This window comes from Neovison vison, chromosome 2, assembly GCF_020171115.1.
Source record: "Neovison vison isolate M4711 chromosome 2, ASM_NN_V1, whole genome shotgun sequence".
NCBI lineage: Eukaryota > Metazoa > Chordata > Mammalia > Carnivora > Mustelidae > Neogale > Neogale vison.
Window position 1 is genome coordinate 102,938,034 of NC_058092.1, and position 16,967 is coordinate 102,955,000.

At 40.7% G+C, this 16,967-nt stretch overlaps 1 protein-coding gene across 3 annotated transcripts in view; it reads right to left on the minus strand.

Moving 5' to 3' along the window:
- TBX15 (T-box transcription factor 15) overlaps positions 1–16,967 on the minus strand; it is a 104,094-nt gene that overhangs the window by 36,774 nt on the left and 50,353 nt on the right. For all 3 annotated transcript variants that reach the window (XM_044239013.1, XM_044239014.1, XM_044239015.1), the window contains exons 2-5: positions 11,630–11,843; positions 6,086–6,187; positions 4,171–4,342; positions 3,019–3,186 (exon numbers count right to left, since the gene is read on the minus strand). In XM_044239013.1, coding sequence (XP_044094948.1) covers positions 3,019–3,186; positions 4,171–4,342; positions 6,086–6,187; positions 11,630–11,843 — 656 coding nt within the window. The remainder of the gene's footprint in view (positions 1–3,018; positions 3,187–4,170; positions 4,343–6,085; positions 6,188–11,629; positions 11,844–16,967) is intronic.

Genomic DNA, 16,967 nt, shown 5'->3' on the forward strand with positions numbered 1-16,967 from the left:
GACTGAAGACTTATTAAACGGGCAAAAACTGTTATCTTGATGTCAAACAGGGCAGAACCGAATATGCGTGACTCATTTATTTTGGATGTCAGCACATCATTTATTCACCAACATGACATGAGAACAGAAAGATCAAACCGGTTACCTATTGATTATAATACCTTAGAGAGACAATGCAGGTCCTCCAATTCCCAACAATCCACTTTCTCCTTAATAAGCAGTTTATTCTGGAACACTGCCTCTACTCCCCACTTCCCTCCATGCCTGTGCAGACCCAGCCACTGACCAATGTAGGCTGACAACTAGTGATCAGATGCTGGGTTTGTGCCAGTGACTTTATGCATGTTCCTTCCTCTAGTTCTTGTCACTCACTCCATTTTCAGGCCAGGAAACACTGAGGAAAGGAATTAAGAAACTTGTTCAAGGGGCCGCCTGGGTAGCTCAGTGGGTTAAGCCCCTGCCTTCAGCTCAGGTCATGATCTCAGGGTTCTGGGATCGAGCCCTGCATCGGGCTCTCTGTTCAGCAAGGAGCCTGGTTCCTCCTCTCTCTGTCCTGCCTCTCTGCCTACTTGTGATCTCTGTCTGTCAAATAAATAAATAAAATCTTTTAAAAAAGAAAGAAACAAACAAACTTGCTCAGGGTCATACAGTTTCCCAGTGGAAAGGTCAGAAATCAAACCAGGTTGTTACCAAATCCCACAAATTTAATCATGGTGTCCCACCTCCAAGAAGCCACCACTGCCCCCACCCCAGTCCAGATGAAGACAAAAATATCTATACGAGTTGAATGTCCTCAGACATGGAAACGCTGTGAGAGGAGATAGAAGAAGTGAGAGGGATTTCAGACAGCCATGTTTTGTTCTTCTTTCACTGACATTGCCACAGTAAGTTGTGGCTTTTTAATCTCAGTTTGGGTGACAGTGCTGACCCTTGTGGCCTCTACAACTGATATGGGGGAAGCAGCAGAATGTTCATTCACCAGTGTTCTAGTTTGCCCTACAAACTAGATTCTAAAGTTGCAATATTGGTTGTCACATCTCTGCCTTCACGAGAAACTAATGATTAAAATGGTGGCTGGGTGTCTTGCGAAAAAGTCCATCAGTTTTTCAAAGAACTTAGACTTGCGCTCCTCCTCTCCTGAACCTCAGTTAATCCCAAGGTTCCAGTCACTCCAAAAGGCGTGTATGTACTGCTGCACTATCTTGTTTCAGAGCCTGAAAAATCTTGATTCTTAAAGATTCCTGTAAGGACCCTCCATGGCCTCTGTATTTTACTACCTAAGGAGTTTGAGGGCATTCAAGAGTTTTTTTTAAAAGAGGACAAAGCAAACTAAAACCCTTCCTCTACTTCAGATCAAATGTGGCAACCACAAGGAAAATCGGAAGTTGGGAATGACTTACAGCAGCTGAGGGAGCCCAACAAGAGTATAGAACATGTCTACCGACTAAAGCGTTGTTGCGTATCAAATTCCTCTGGACACAAGGAATATCTCAGGAGTCTTATGCAAATGTACTGTGTAAGACCAAAATGCTCTTTCTATGTGAACCAAAGTTTATATCACTCACCTTCACTTGCCTGGCACATAGTAAGCACTCAATAAATACTTAGTACATGAATATTTTTCCGCTATTTCTTTGTCAGAACACTAGTGTAGTATCTACCACAAGTATTGTTCATTTTGCTCCAAGCAGCCCCAAAATAAAAGTATACAGACTTTCAAGCAAAATAAATAAGCAAAAACTCTTCCTTTCAGAAAAGGATTCACTTTAGGATCCTATTAATTAAACAAACAGTCAAAAGATGAAATACAGTCTAATTTGGAAAAAATGAGATTTATACACAACTTTCTGGGAAATGCATAAAGTGAGATCACTTATAAATCCATCTACTCACGCTTCTCAAAAAAAGAACGATGTCTAGGACACCCACAATTCCAGACGTGGTGTCTCTCTCCTCTCTCCATATCCCACCTCCACATAATTCCCCCATTAGTCTGGCCAACTCTTTTTTTTTATTATTATTAAAGACTTTATTTATTTTTTGAGAGAGAGAGAGCACAAGCACACAAGCAGGGCAGGGGAAAGGGAAAGGGCAGAGGGAGAAGCAGAATCCATGAGCAAAGGGCCCGATGTGAAGCTCAATCCCAGGACCCCCAAGATCACAACCTGAACCGAAGGCAGACGCTTAACCGACTGAGCCCCCCAGGCACTCCAATCTTGGCCAATTCTTATGTGTGTCTCACCAACAGAGAAAGCAACAGCTCTTCCAGGAAAACTTCCCTTGTTCCCCAAACGCAAGAACAGCCGGTCCATGTCTCTGTCACTAAATTACTCCAGTTTTATCATTATGCATTTATGCGTCTTTCACTCACCTAAAACTCTCCTTTGCTTCTGGAGAAATAAGTCCTAATCTGCTCAATTTCTCTACTGAAGTTGGACTAGTGTAGGTTCTCAAGTTCTCAAACATTTCTGGAATGAGCGAACATATTGCTGACATAAAAACACAGATGTTAGGGTGTGGCTGGTGATCACACAGAGGTAAATTTAGTCTGATAGTGTAAATGGAAGCAGTGGGTCTTCAATGGAGTTTGAGAGGCTCGGTGACTTTGATGTAGCTGCTGCAGGGATACCCAGAAAACTGCAGAGAAGGCAGAAGGAATGAATCAAACCTTGATACTTGCAAAGGAATAGCAAATGATGAGGAACATTTGCCAGGATACAGGACAGACCATGAACGCGGTATGAAAATGAAAGATATGAAAGATAGATATGAAAATAACTCAGGAGATTTGGTCCTCTTGGTCGAAGATTTTGTCTTTGATCTAAATCTAGACTAGAGCAGCTGCTACCAGGCATCACGGCCTTGTCATCGCCAACATGACGTCTGCACAGCAAGCCTGGCCTCTCTCATTCCAGTTCCTCAGTGTCCTGTTGAAGGACCAAGGATTTCTTACCAAAGGCATGAATAAGCTCCTTTAAAAGCAGATACAGCAGGTCTCTCTCAAAGGCAGCCTCTTACCTGCTGGTTCTGGTAGGCTGTGACTGTGGTAAACACGGTCTCAGGGAAGTTGAATGTTTTCACTCCATCCCCAACAGGGACAGGTTTGGTGGGTGAAAGGTCGCTGCTGAAATCCTTGCGGATCACGTGAACTCGAGGCTGGTATTTGTGCATCGAGTGCAGAATGATCTGAAATGAGAAGGGGCCACATGATGCCAGAGTGGCCCAAAGGTCCCCATACCTTTTCAAGCCCTCATGCAAATATAACCGCAGGAGAGAAGCATTATAGGAAGAACACAGATAGGGGGTGGGTGGCGGGAGATGTGTAAGAAACTGGAAGCCAGTGCTTACCTTGACTGGACAATACTAAACAACTGTCCCAATACCAGAAGACAACACTCCACTAAAAGGTCTCAGAAACTCTGCTATGGGACAGTGGCTCCTTCCTGCTTTAAAGTTTCATCACAGGCTCATGCTGTCTTTAAATTCTATAAGCTGTTATTTGCACTTTGTTACCAAATTTATGACCACTCACTGTGAGAGTGAATGGTGTATGTGCATTCTCCCTTCCTTGGAAGAATGTCATTTCCTTAAAGATAAGAACCTTGGCTTTAGTGTTTCAATCTTCCTGTAGTCCGAGTCTGGACCCTGGCATTCAGCAAAAGTTCTATGTATGCCTTGCCACTAAAGATAAATTAATAAAATCAAGTGTTCTAATTACACCTGGACCTGTTCTTCTTTTAAAAAGGCATAAATTGCTTTTAAAAATGCATAATTTTTTTGACAAATCAGCCTAAACTGTCACTTAGTTGTTTCTCTGAGTTTAGCGCCATGTGAGTTATTCTGCTGACTGTTGTGATTTCTTTCCCATTTTTAAGCTTGTCCTGTGTTTCTCTCTTCAAACCCTCCCCCAACTAGACTGTGGGTTCCTAGAACATGAGAACTCTTGTCTGATAAACACAACCTAATGTCCAGCAGACGTTTGCTCAATGTGAGATATGTAATAAATGAAATTTCACCAAAGGGGGGGAAAAAACTTATAGGCCTACTTACTTAAAATGACTCCAAGTGGCACAGAGCTTCTTATCTTACCTGTTTGAAAAAGCCTAGGGCTAGTCAGTTCTAGAGCCAAAAGGGGGGAAAGAGGGAGATGGATGGGATTCTTTGACTCACATGTCCTTGATCATCCAACTCGTTGTTGGTCAGCTTGAGTTTGTCGAAACTGACCACCTGTCTCATCCAGGTGTCTCCAGAAGCTAGAGAATCAGGGTGTATATAAACTCTAGGGGGTACAGGGGAGTCCGCATTGCCAGCCACCATCCATTTGGAGCTGTGGTACACGTATCTGAGGCAGAGAGGGAGAGAGGAGAGATCAGAGACAGATACAGAGAGGGAACAGAGGCCCAGAAAGCCAGTCGAGATAGGAGTCAGGACAGACAGAGAGATGACAAGATGGAAAACAGTCGGGATTAAACAGAGAATAAAAGAGAGAAAAGCAGTAGGGTAGAGGACCAGAGACAATCAGATGGAGATGGGGGAAAAAAAAAAAAAAAAAAAAAAAACGGAGAAAGAGATGGGGTGGGGGAGGGCAGCAAAGGGTTGTGGTTAATGATCAAAGCTGCAGCACTCACAAGGAAAACATTCTCACAGTCCTTTTTCTTTCTTCTCCTCTCCTTGCCTTGCACCCCTGTGTGCACACAGGCATCCTGAGCCCACGTGTCTAGCTATGGAAAAGGTATTTTACTGCAACCTTTCACCTCTCAAATGCAAACCATATAATCCGTGGGCCACTTGTTCAGGATTTGGTTCCTTATTAAAAACATCTTCCATATTGTCCTATAAAACACAGCCATGTGCAGAGACCCTCCAAGCCTCTCACTTATTAACCATTTCCTTACTGAGAATCTGAATTTTGAGGCATTTCTATGAAAACGGAGTGTCTCTGCCTCAGTGCAACCATTCCCAGAAACACTGCAGAGTCTTCCCAGTTAGTGTTTTAGTGTTTCTTTGAACCCAGTTTTGAATATCATCATCATCATGACTTTCCCACAAAGCCTCTGGAAATGAGATGTTGTTAGTAGCAAAGGAGGTCAGTTTTCCAGAGTTTGCCAATTGCCCTGTAGCTCTGAAGAGAGCATTCTATGGATCTGGTATTTCCCTGCTTCTCAACTTATAAAGGACCACACAGGACCTAGATGGTAGTGAACAGAGGCACACAGTCCAAATCACAAGATCCTCTAAAACAGACCTGAAACATCTCCTGTCTTAAGTCATGCATCCAGATTACTTCTCTCTTGGCCAGCTCTCTCCCTCTACCCTACTAGTCCTCATCTTTCCCATTCATTCATCTCTCCCAACCTACCTCATAAGTTCAGGGCCAAGATTTCAAACATTTCAAAAATGAGCCATGATTCACTGCTCTCATTGACATCTCAAGAGACAGATTAAGCCACAGTTTGTTCAGAGAAGAACTATGTGTAAGCCATCCAAGGGACACAGACATTGTGTTGGACTGTAATGACCTTGAAGGAAGGTCATTTAACAAACTCACTCACAACCCATATTGATAAACAATAATTCCCCTTTCCTAAATGTTCTTCTTGAAATCTTACCCAATTCTCCTCTTCTTCCCCTCCGTCATCCACACCGTGATTCATTAGATACATGATTAAATATACTGCACTGGTCCACTTCTCCTTTGCCTCTCCAAAATAAATCATCTCAACTCTTTCAGCAATTTCATAAACCAAATCATTCAATATGTTAATCACTTTTCATGTTAAGTGAATTAATTTTAGACCTAATATCCATTTGATTTTTGCAACCCTGGCAGATACTACACAGTCCCACTATGTCCAGAGACATAGGGAGGATTCCAGACAAAACCATTACTAAGTCCTGATTTCCAATCATGAGTGACTACTTCCTACATGGTGCTTTGCTACAGGCTCTTGGCATATCCCCCCTCCTTGTTCCCTATATAGTGCATCATACAGGGCACTGTAAAAATAGTTCATCTAATGAGTTTAAAGAACTATCTTGGGATGCTGGTGATGTCCGCAATTCCAAACCCCAGAGTCATCATTACCTGTATCTTTTATTGTCCACAGGCACAATGTCCATTGCTATGTAATACTGCTGGTGTGGGTCCAGGCCAGTGATTTTCACTCTCATGGCAGGAAACATCCTCCTGTGAAGGGAAATAGGCAGTAAACTCAACAGTCAGAGGGACAGAAGTCGCAGGAATAAAAGCTTAGAGAGTTTCTTCTTATCAAGAACGCTAAGAACACCAAAGTCCAATGCCTCTAATTCCCAAGTCGGCTGCTTTTTTTTACTTTGGAAAAAATTACTATAAAATATGCTAAGTATTCATTGCTGAAATAGCACTATTTCTTAACTTAAATTGACCTATTGGTTGGTTCATACACTCGAAGTGCTCATTTATATTATTAGTTCATCTTTAATGTGATTAGGTATCCACACACACATTTCCTTCAGACTATACCATTCTTGAAAATACTTACACTCTTACACTTCACATACTTGAATAACTTATGCTTTCATAAGCATAAGTCAAGTAGCTTATCACAGTCAAGTAGCTTATCAAAGTCAAGTAGCTACTTGACTTTCACAAGTCAAGTATTTATCACAGTTGATTACAGGTGATGATGAAATGTTTTCTGACTGATTGAGTCTATGTAAAAGTAATCTCTCAAGAAAAGAAGAAAAAAGGAAGAGGCTACCATTCCCCAAGCAAAGGATCAACAAAGTTGAGGGTTTTTTACTACATAAAACTGTAGAAAAATTTCTGCAAGTTCTCAGGCTGTCAACATGTGTCAGAAGGAGGACTCTGTGGAATAGGGAGCAAACACCAAATGAATTCTAGTGGCCTCTGGGCAGTACCTTGTTTCTACCACAATGGCTTGTTAAACTTGCCAAAGCAAGTGAGGTCAGGATATGGCACTTTACAACTACTCTCATAATTGAAGAGAAGGAGAGGGAGCAACCCAGACAAGTATTGAGTTTCAAGTTTCAAGGGTCTAGAATAAAATTCTCCATTCTTCTTTAACCATAAGAAGGAAGAGAAACATCAAACTCTTTTGTATGTCATTCATTTAGGAGTCAGACATAAAAAGTGCTCAGTTCAAAAAATGTGGATTGCCTGAATGCGCTCTAGGGTACTTGTACACAAAATGCTGCATTAAGCTTAACCATCTGGGGCCAGTTAGTTGAGCTGGGCAGAGCACGGTGCTAATGAGGTCAAGGTCACAGGCTTGATCCACATACAGCCTAATTGGCTTTGCTCCATTTCACGGCCATAGACCATACCCCGACCCCAGGCAGCCATCTTGCATATATGCCCTGGTTGTTTACATGAGGGGCTTTCTGTGCTAGCCACACACTGCACTTCTCACCAGAAGCAATCAAAATGCAAGTGTCCTATGGTAGTAGGTCAGTGGCATCATAATCCTATTTATTTGGGGGAAGGCACAAAAGGGACTACAGATCTTTATAGGATTGATGGCTAGTTCTTAAGTATTTACAAAGAATAATATACAACCATTCCTTTCTTCCTACTTTATAACTTTTCAGAAGCTTCTATTGGTATATCATTCTGGATTTTCTACCTCTAGCTTCACAAGTTTAATTAGAAAGCCTTATATTTTAGTATTATGGTGAGCTAATGAAATCCCATGATGGACCTCTCATAATCACTAAATCTGGCATTCACTACAGAGTAGGCAATTTGATCTATGTTAATTCTCTCCAAAAATTTGGGAATCTTGATGTATATACATTTACATTTAAACCTTCTTAATAACAATGATTTATGATTGCCTTATACTTATAAATGGTTGGAGAGGACCTTTCCAGGGATGGAAAGAAAGTCCTCTCACTTGCTACCTGAGGTAAAAAAATGTGGTTCCTCTCAGACATCTACAGAGGCTGTGTTACATTGCAAGAGATGAATGTCTTTTCTTCATGACTCCAAGAAAAAGGGTTAAGTGTTTCTAAATTCAATATCTGTTTTGTTTGGAACACCCACATAACCTTGAGTGGAAGAGCTACCAGTTTCTTACCAATACCCAAGTTCTAAATGAATGAGAGGTGTGACTTTGGAAAAGTTATTTAACCTTATCACCTAAGAAACAAAGAAAGGGGGCTATATAATCTCTAAAGTGCCCTCTTGCTTTGAAATTCTATGGCTACATTTGAATTCTCTTCTTAAAAACTTACCAAAAGTTGCTTTTTCTTTTTGCCAGTATTTTAGCACAGAATATCAAGTGAAGTCATAACACCCTAGGGAAAAATTAATCTTTCATATTCACAAAATGAGATCTGTTTGGTTTTAATTTTATGGTTAAATTTAGGCCAATTCTTATGTCTTCCAAACCCATTAATCCCTACAAGCACCTCTGTCCATGGTGCTGATTCTACAGATTATGTTGGTACATTCGAAGATTGAGTAGCCTGCAGTAGTTCTGAATCAGAAGGATGACAGTTTAGGGAGTGAGAAGTAGAAGGTGATGAAAATCTCAGCAGGAAAAAGGAAAAAGAGTCATACAAAACTATGTAACTAAGAAAATAAAAATTGAGATTAAAATTGATAAGGACATTATGAAGGAAGAGAAAGGAAGTGAAAAGGAAGAAACAGACTTGAGGAACTGGGAGGAGGTGAAGAAAAGTCTGAGAAGGGACACCTGGGTGGTTCAGTTGGTTAAGCGGCTGCCTTCGCTCAGGTCATGACCCCAGCGTCCTGGGATTGAGTCCCACATCCAGCTCCTTGCTCAGCAGGGAGCCTGCTTCTCCCTCTGTCTGCCACTCTGTCTGCCTGTGCTTGCTCTCGCTCCTTTCTTTCTCTCTCTGACAAATAAATAAATAAATAAAATCTTTTAAAGAAAGAAAGAAAAGTCAGAGAAGAGAAGTCTTTCTTTGTATGTTCTTGAGTTGTTCCAGAATTTCTTGAGCAGAGTTACATGGAATAATGGCAAAAGCTGAAGCAATCCAATTAAGGAGAAATTAATAACATACCTAAACCTCAACAACAGGATATGACTAAAGAACAAAATTTAGGGGCGCCTGGGTGGCTCAGTGGGTTAAGCCTCTGCCTTCAGCTCAGGTCATGATCTCAGGGTCCTGAGATCGAGCCCTGCATCGGGTTCTCTGCTCAGCAGGGAGCCTTCTCTCCCCTCTCTCTGCTGGACTCTCTCCTTACTTGTGTCAAATAAATAAAATCTTAAAAAAAAAAAAAAAAGAACAGGGGCGCCTGGGTGGCTCAGTGGGTTAAGCCGCTGCCTTCGGCTCAGGTCATGATCCCAGGGTCCTGGGATCGAGCCCTGCATCGGGCTCTCTGCTCAGCAGGGAGCCTGCTTCCCCTCTCTCTCTGCCTGCCTCTCTGCCTAATTGTGATCTCTGACAAATAAATAAATAAAATCTAAAAAAAAAAAAGGGTAATAAACTAATAAAAAAAAAAAGAACAAACTTTATATGTTTGTTCTGGGAATATCTGGGTATATCCAGGTAGGAATCAACTGAATTTGTGAACTAAGAGATGTGGAAATGAAAACACTGCAGAACAAATCATGAAACAAGGTCACAGGAGACCTGTGAAAAATGTGTTTGGGTGAATTGAATTCATAGAAGTGCAAGGAACAAGGGAACGATATCAGAAATGATATTGACTGGAATACACAAAACTCCCTGTAGTGAGTGAGAACCCAAAATTTAAAAAATGGAAAATCTCATAGGCAAAAAAAGTAATATTTTCCCCTCTCCAAATGAACCCCCTTGTCAAAAACTAAAAAGAATACAAATTTTTCCTTGAATTGCTGTTTCCGTCTAAGTCATAAGATCTCAAAATGTAGACCAGAAGTAGACTGAAACCCAAGCAACAAGAAAGAGATGGTATTGGAAATAATTCCCCTTCAGAGTTGCTCCTCCTAATAAGCCTTTTGCTGATTTTAGTCACCACCAAAACTTAGAGAAGAAAGAAAGTTCCAAAGGAGAAATAAAATGAACAAGATTTCAGGTTCATTTTGACCTCATGTTTTTGTGATGTCTTATTATATTGGAAGCTTTCTCTACATGCATTCAAATGCTCTTTTATTTTAAATGTCCATGTTCATGAAGACAGCTTATGACCAATTGGTTGGGTCTTTTTGGTCCCCATGACATAAGACTACGTAGACTGCCTTTGAAAATATGAAAACAGCATAACTGTTTTTACTTTAATTAACTCTTCCTATATACCCAAAAGCTTAGTCCAAATTTATTTTTATTTAAACAATGTTCAGTTTTAATCCAAGGGGCAAAAACTACACCCATTTCTTAACACTGTAGAATTTTAAACAGTTAAGACCATTGTTTTAGACCTAGACAGATTTGTGTGGAATTCTGAAGCTGCCCTTTATTATCTGTGACTTTAGCTAATTAGTTAATTTAGTTAATTAACCTCTTTCAGCCTTTGCATCCTCATCCATGCATGGGATTATTTTTTTTTAAGATTTTTTATTTATTTATTTGACAGACAGAAATCACAAGTAGGCAGAGAGGCAGGCAGAGAGAGAGAGGAGGAACCAGGCTCCATGCTGAGCAGAGAGCCCGACGTGGGGCTCGATCCCAGAACTCTGGGATCATGACCTGAGCCGAAAGGCAGAGGCTTTAACCCACTGAGCCACCCAGGCGCCCCCATGCATGGGATTATTATATCCTATCTCAGAGGATTCCTGTGATGTCTAAATGACATAATATATTTTGAGCATCCAGCACAAAACAGATGCCTAACCATGGAAAACTTAAAGATGCCAGTGAAGGAATGGCTTAATTAAAAGTGTTTATTTCAAGAGAAACTGTATTTTAAAAACTTTTATCATCCTACATAGTTATGCAAGTTTCCAATGGGTTGCCATTAAAGTTTTGTAATAATTTCAAGCCAACAATAAAACACACAGATCAGTAAGAAGGGCTCAGACATGTACCAAGCCCTATTCTTACCAAACAAACAAACAAAAACCTCTTATAAAAGCATCTGGCTGCTTTTAAAGATTTCATTTATTTATTTGACAGACAGAGACCACAAGTAGGCAGAGAAGCAGGCAGAGAGAGAGGGAGAAGCAGGCTCCCCACTGAGCAGAGAGCCCGATGCAGGACTTGATCCCAGAACCCTGGGATCATGACCTGAGCCAAAGGCAGAGGCTTTAACCCACTGAGCCACCTAGGAGCCCCATCTGGCTGCTTTTAATGCTTTAGGAGATGCAAGCTGTTGTTTGGGGAGCAAGCTTTTTCTCTCAAAAAACACTGGATGGTGAAGTAACACTTGCTTTGGAAATCTACCATGTGGTCCTTATGTACCATCAATCTCCCATATGGGCTGATATACATTTGTAGGCAGAAAATGTCTTTGAGTGTAGAGGTGACTTAGACATTGGAATGGCCCTTGGAGGAAAACAGCAAAATCACAGGAAACTCAAGATCACTTTACCAAGATGTCCTTATGCAGAAAAGTGAGCACAAGTAGCTCTGGCATCACCAATACTACCTACCACAAGTAAGTGAAAAGAAAACCATGTAACAGCTCCTACTTCTGGTCTCCATTCTTGGAATCTAGCCATCCAAAGGAACTTGTCCTTACCTGCCTGCTTTGGTGATGATCATCTCAGTTCCAATGTCATGGAACCTCTTCCAGAGGTCAGCGCATTGGAGCTCCACCTGAATCTCTTCCATGGAAGACATGGCAGCAGGCACAGGGCCTGCAGCACCAGAGCCCAAGTCAGGGTGAGTGTCAAAGGAACAGGAAGTCCGCTCAGTGAGCACCTCAGAGTCTGAACCAGTGCTTTGCTCAGAATCTGCAAGATATACAATCAAGTCTTAGGTGAAAAATTGCTGAGCCTCCCCCACCCCCACTGCCCTGTGCTTTGGTGACTTAAAGCTGGGAAGCTCCAGAGCACAGCATTCAGGGTATTTTATTATTTCTTTTATGGTTTGTTTTTGAGATTTACAACCATCTTTTAGGTTTTGCATTTCCAACATGACATCTGGCATTTTAGCAACAGCTGAACAAAACTGGTCCACAACAGGCAACATAAAGAGTACTAATGTCACCATGGTGAAGTGAAGAAGCCAAACAGGGACAATAAAATAAATGCCAAATTAAAAAATAGTAATAATAATTACAGATCACAGCTCCAAATCTAGACAATTTCACTGGGGGCTGGGGGTGGGGATGGGGCTCAATGCTAATAATGTATTCTTTAATGTTCTACTACTAAGCGTCATTGCCCATCCACCAGTAAATTTTAAACAGAGCAATTTTTTTTCTCTATTTATATATCCTGGTCATCAAAAGTAATGAAAAGTTGTTTGGGATCTTTAGAAGCACTTTGTCATGTATTTGAGTAAATGGCTTTTCCTAAGAGACCAATCAGGCCATTTTGGATGGAAAAAGGAAAAAAAAAAATGTCTGTTGTAAGGCATATGGAAAAAGTTACCCAAGAAGGCGGTTGAAACAAAGGGAATAAATGAGTTCAGGAGACACCTTGATTGGTTTCTGAAGTATGAGCAGAGGGGAGGGGGGATCCAAACAGGAAGGTAGGATTGAGAGCAACCAAATAAAAAGTTGGCATGCTGTGCCAGATGGTCCTTTCTTCCTGTGTCTCCTATACTCACGAAGGGGTTTTGGGAGGGGGGGGGATACATAGCGTGATAGAGAAGGCTGGAGTCAAATTTACCAAGGAATTTACTGTAATTTTTAAAGCGTTTTACTCTTAGAGGCCTGGTGCCAAGAATCTTATCTCCTAAGATTTTCCAAACTCAGATTAGTCTTCTTAGGTCAAACGATACTGCAAACTAAGCCTGAGAACCTATTTCCCCAAGCCTCCCTTAACATCTAGGATTCTGACTGCTTCCCCTGTCAATAAACACATGCACAAATAAAGGTTGGAAACAGCAGTGTCTTTTGCTGACAGCTGACTGTTGGGTGCTGTCAAAGGTCAGAGCCTCTTGGGCATCTGTCCTTGATAAGAGCAGGATAAAGAAGGGTGGGACAGAAAGTCAGACCATTTTGCTGCCATCCTCACTTACCTGCAGCAGGTTTCTAAACCTGTGAAAACCCATCCCACAAGACCTTCTCATTTCCTTCCTTCTAGCCCTGATGTCTTCCTCTTTCAAACCCAGGCAGCATCACTGGCAAGTCTTCCACAAAGCTGCCAGTGCCCACAGGGAGCAAAGTGACATTTCTTTCCATTTTTTTCCCCAGTTCCCCACCCTTCACTTCTGAAGACACTCAGGGTACTGCAGAACTGAACCAAGCTCCGAAATGACAGGCTAGTCACTGCCCCAAATCTAGTTTATCCACAGTCACTAGTCCAGTCACCATCTTCACACACACACATATATATACATATGTGTGTATGTGTATATGTGTGTGTGTGTGTGTGTGTTTTACATGTCCAAGCATACAATCTTACACCTGGTGCTAAACAGGGGCTAACTTTGGTATCCTTCAAGCACAGAAAAGTGGAGCTGCTCATCTAACATGGAAGTTGTTGCTGCTGAGGTATAAATCTCCATCCTCACCTGATCCTCTATGCCTTTCCGCTGTAAAGCCATAGTATCAGCATCACACACTTGGCCAAACACGGGAATTCTGATCCCCTGAGACATGGATTCCCAAATCCCATTGTTTCTGTGACATGCCAAGAGCTCCTCACTTGCCACAAGTATTGTGAGCTTTTCAAAAACTTCTCAAAGCAAGAGTTTTAAAAAATAGCCTCGTCCTACCTTTGGGAGCAAAGTGGTATGAAATCCGCTTACCATAATGTACTACGAATATGAAAAAGCTAGAAATTTTGGACATGTGATTTCTCCAATGAATGTTTAGGAAGAGGGAGGGAAGGGAAAGGTATCACTATGCTAACTGATAACTTTTTAATGGGGGCCAAACAGTTTGGGATTTGAATGGGGACTATGGCTGGAGAATGAGGAAACCAGAGACTCTACTCTTAACACACCACGTCATCTGAAATAAAATGGGAGCTCAAAGTTTAACACTAAATGGACTCTTAGTTCATTTAATAATGAATCACCTGGACAAACCTATTTTCTTATCATGCATTTAGAAGGATTGAGCTGAAAACTTTTATAATCTCTTCTACCTCTAAGGACTTAAAGAGTGTTAATGCATACTTTCCAATGCAACTTTCATGGATAACCCAGGCAACCTCAATTAGAAGCAACAGATTAAAACTGCTTGGGCAAGACAAGTTAAATGAGGAGAACATCTGAGGGCTCAGATTCATGTTATCATAGAAGTTAAAGAAACCAGTGGGCATTCTGTTTATAGTTTCAATCAAATCAATCAATAAGCACCTATCAGCATGTGGCCCTATATGAGGTACCAGGTAGATAATTTGAAACAGAATCCCAGACCTTGAGAAGTTTCCCAGTTAGTGTTGATTAATTATGTGTTTATTGGGTGCTTACTATGTGCCCAGCACTGTGCTAGATCCTGAGAAATAACAAAGTGCAGAATGAGGCTCTGCCTCCAAGTATTTACAGGACCAATGGAAACAGAGTGCATTCACAAATAGAAACCAAGACGAGTACTACCACATAATTTTCCACACCACTGCATATTGCCTTGGATGTCTCATAGGAATCCAGCAAAGACGGGGATCTCAGAAAACTGGAACAGTCCTGGGGAACTCAGGCTTACTAGAAAAGAACTGGACGAGACCTGGAGGCATAGGCAGGATTTGCCCGTGAAGAGGATTTTCAGACACAGCTATTTGTTTCCCTGGAAGTGCTCTGTGCTCCTAGATTCTCACTTCCTCACAAAATAGAGTCCAAGTGATTTTATATACAGAATACAGGCATCAGCTCACATTTTCAATAACATAAAGTAAGCTACCCTATAATACCCTTAAAATAGGGTTAATACCAACCCCTTAGGTAAAAATAAAACTGAGTCCTTTGTAAGATGTGTTTCTAAATCATAGTCATATCAAATATTTAGGCTAACCAGATCATTGATTCCAGCCAGTAATCAGAATGCATAATCAAGTTAACTCAGTCATGAATATAAGAAATGCAGATTATTTCAATCAAATAGGATCCATTTAGAAATACAACCAGTGCCTTGAATATCAGAATACACCTCTGTGTTTTCAAGCTTTTTTATTCTCCACAATTTGTAACTTCCTGCCTTCAAAAAAACTCAGGAACTCAGACTTCTTGGCTGTCAGAGGTCTCTTGTGGACAGCATTTGAACAGGGAAGTTTTGGAAAATCAAGAACATAAATGATAAAGTTATATATAACTAAGGAAGTTAAAGAAGACTTGAGAACTTGCATGGGTCCAAGTTACAAGTCACTGGAGAACATCGTATGACTCATACAGTCAAACCGACATGTCTATTACCATCCCAAAAAAACCCTAAACAAGAGACTCTAACCACCAGCTCATAGTGTCACTTGTTTTCTATCTCTGACATATTTCATGTTGATAAAATGGACACAGTAACACTAAGCTCCCACAGAAAGTTGGGTTTAGCTTACAGCAAGTTTTCAAGTCTCAATTCATGCAAAATAATAGCAACAAGAAAATAGTTCCTTCATCTACATTTTTTAAATATTTATTTATTTATTTATTTATTTGACAAAGAGAGATCACAAGTAGGCAGAGAGGCAGGCAGAGAGAGAGGAAAGGAAGCAGGCTCCCTGCCGAGCAGAGAGCCCGATGCGGGACTCGATTCCAGGACGCTGAGATCATGACCTGAGCCGAAGGCAGCGGCTTAACACACTGAGCCACCCAGGCGCCCCCTTCATCTACATTTCACACATTATTTAATATATCCTTCCATTTGATGGGGTAGAAATGGCATAGTTTTATATTCATTATATAAATGAGGTAATTGAGACTAAGAAAACTAAAAACAACGTGACCTAGAAGATAAGATTTCTGCCTCCTGATCTAATGATCAGATCTCTCCCAAGATCGTATTAGGCTCAACCCCAGCCAAAAAAGCCAGCAATTCTGTAATAACCCTCAACTATTATAACCATCCTTACAAATGAAATGGCTTAATATGTTTGATCCTGGCCAAGTCACATAACTATTCTGGCCCTCATTATCCTTAATCATTTTAACATAGCACATACACATTTAATTAGAGGTGCTATAAAGTCCCTCTTAAGTCTAATGTTTACTGGATGGATTAGTAGTGCTGCTTAAAGACCACCAAGTCTAACAACAGCAACTCAACCATGATAAGTTGAGTTGGTTGGCATGCACAGAAAATGCCTAATTTATGTGTATTTTGACTTAATATCAAAACCAGACACTATTAAAACAGATTTCACAGTCTTCCAGGCAATTTTTGTCTCCACTTAACTAATAATTTTGAGGAATGATTCATTACTACAGTGAATAGAACACATTTATGCCTGGGGCTCTGCTGTTCACCATGAGTGGGGTGTTGGAGAGTCATTTCATTTCACAGAGCCTCAGTTTCAGTATCTTTACTATTTCCTTATCTTATCTATTACTATGTCCTTATCTTTATTATTAGGGACTGGAGGAAGATATCTCCTTGCTTAGAAAATTACATTTATAGCTTTATGATAAAACAGAAATTAACGATTCTGTTAATAACAATGCTAGTGACTTAGGACAATGAGACAAATACAACCCCACAAGAACTATCCCAACCAAAGGGTTAAGGTCAACATCTATTAAACACTTACTAAGTATCTGATCCTCGGCTAAGACTTTATATACATAACATTAGTTAATAAAACAAATCTAAGCATTATTATTATCTCCATTTTATATATTATTGAAACCAAAATCCAGATTACATCAGCTCCACCTCCTGGGGACTGCAGACACATGAGACTACATTTACTTCCACTTCTGTTTCATCAAATGTTTCTGTTTTGTATAGATCAGGTTATATAGTAGTAGACCAAGAG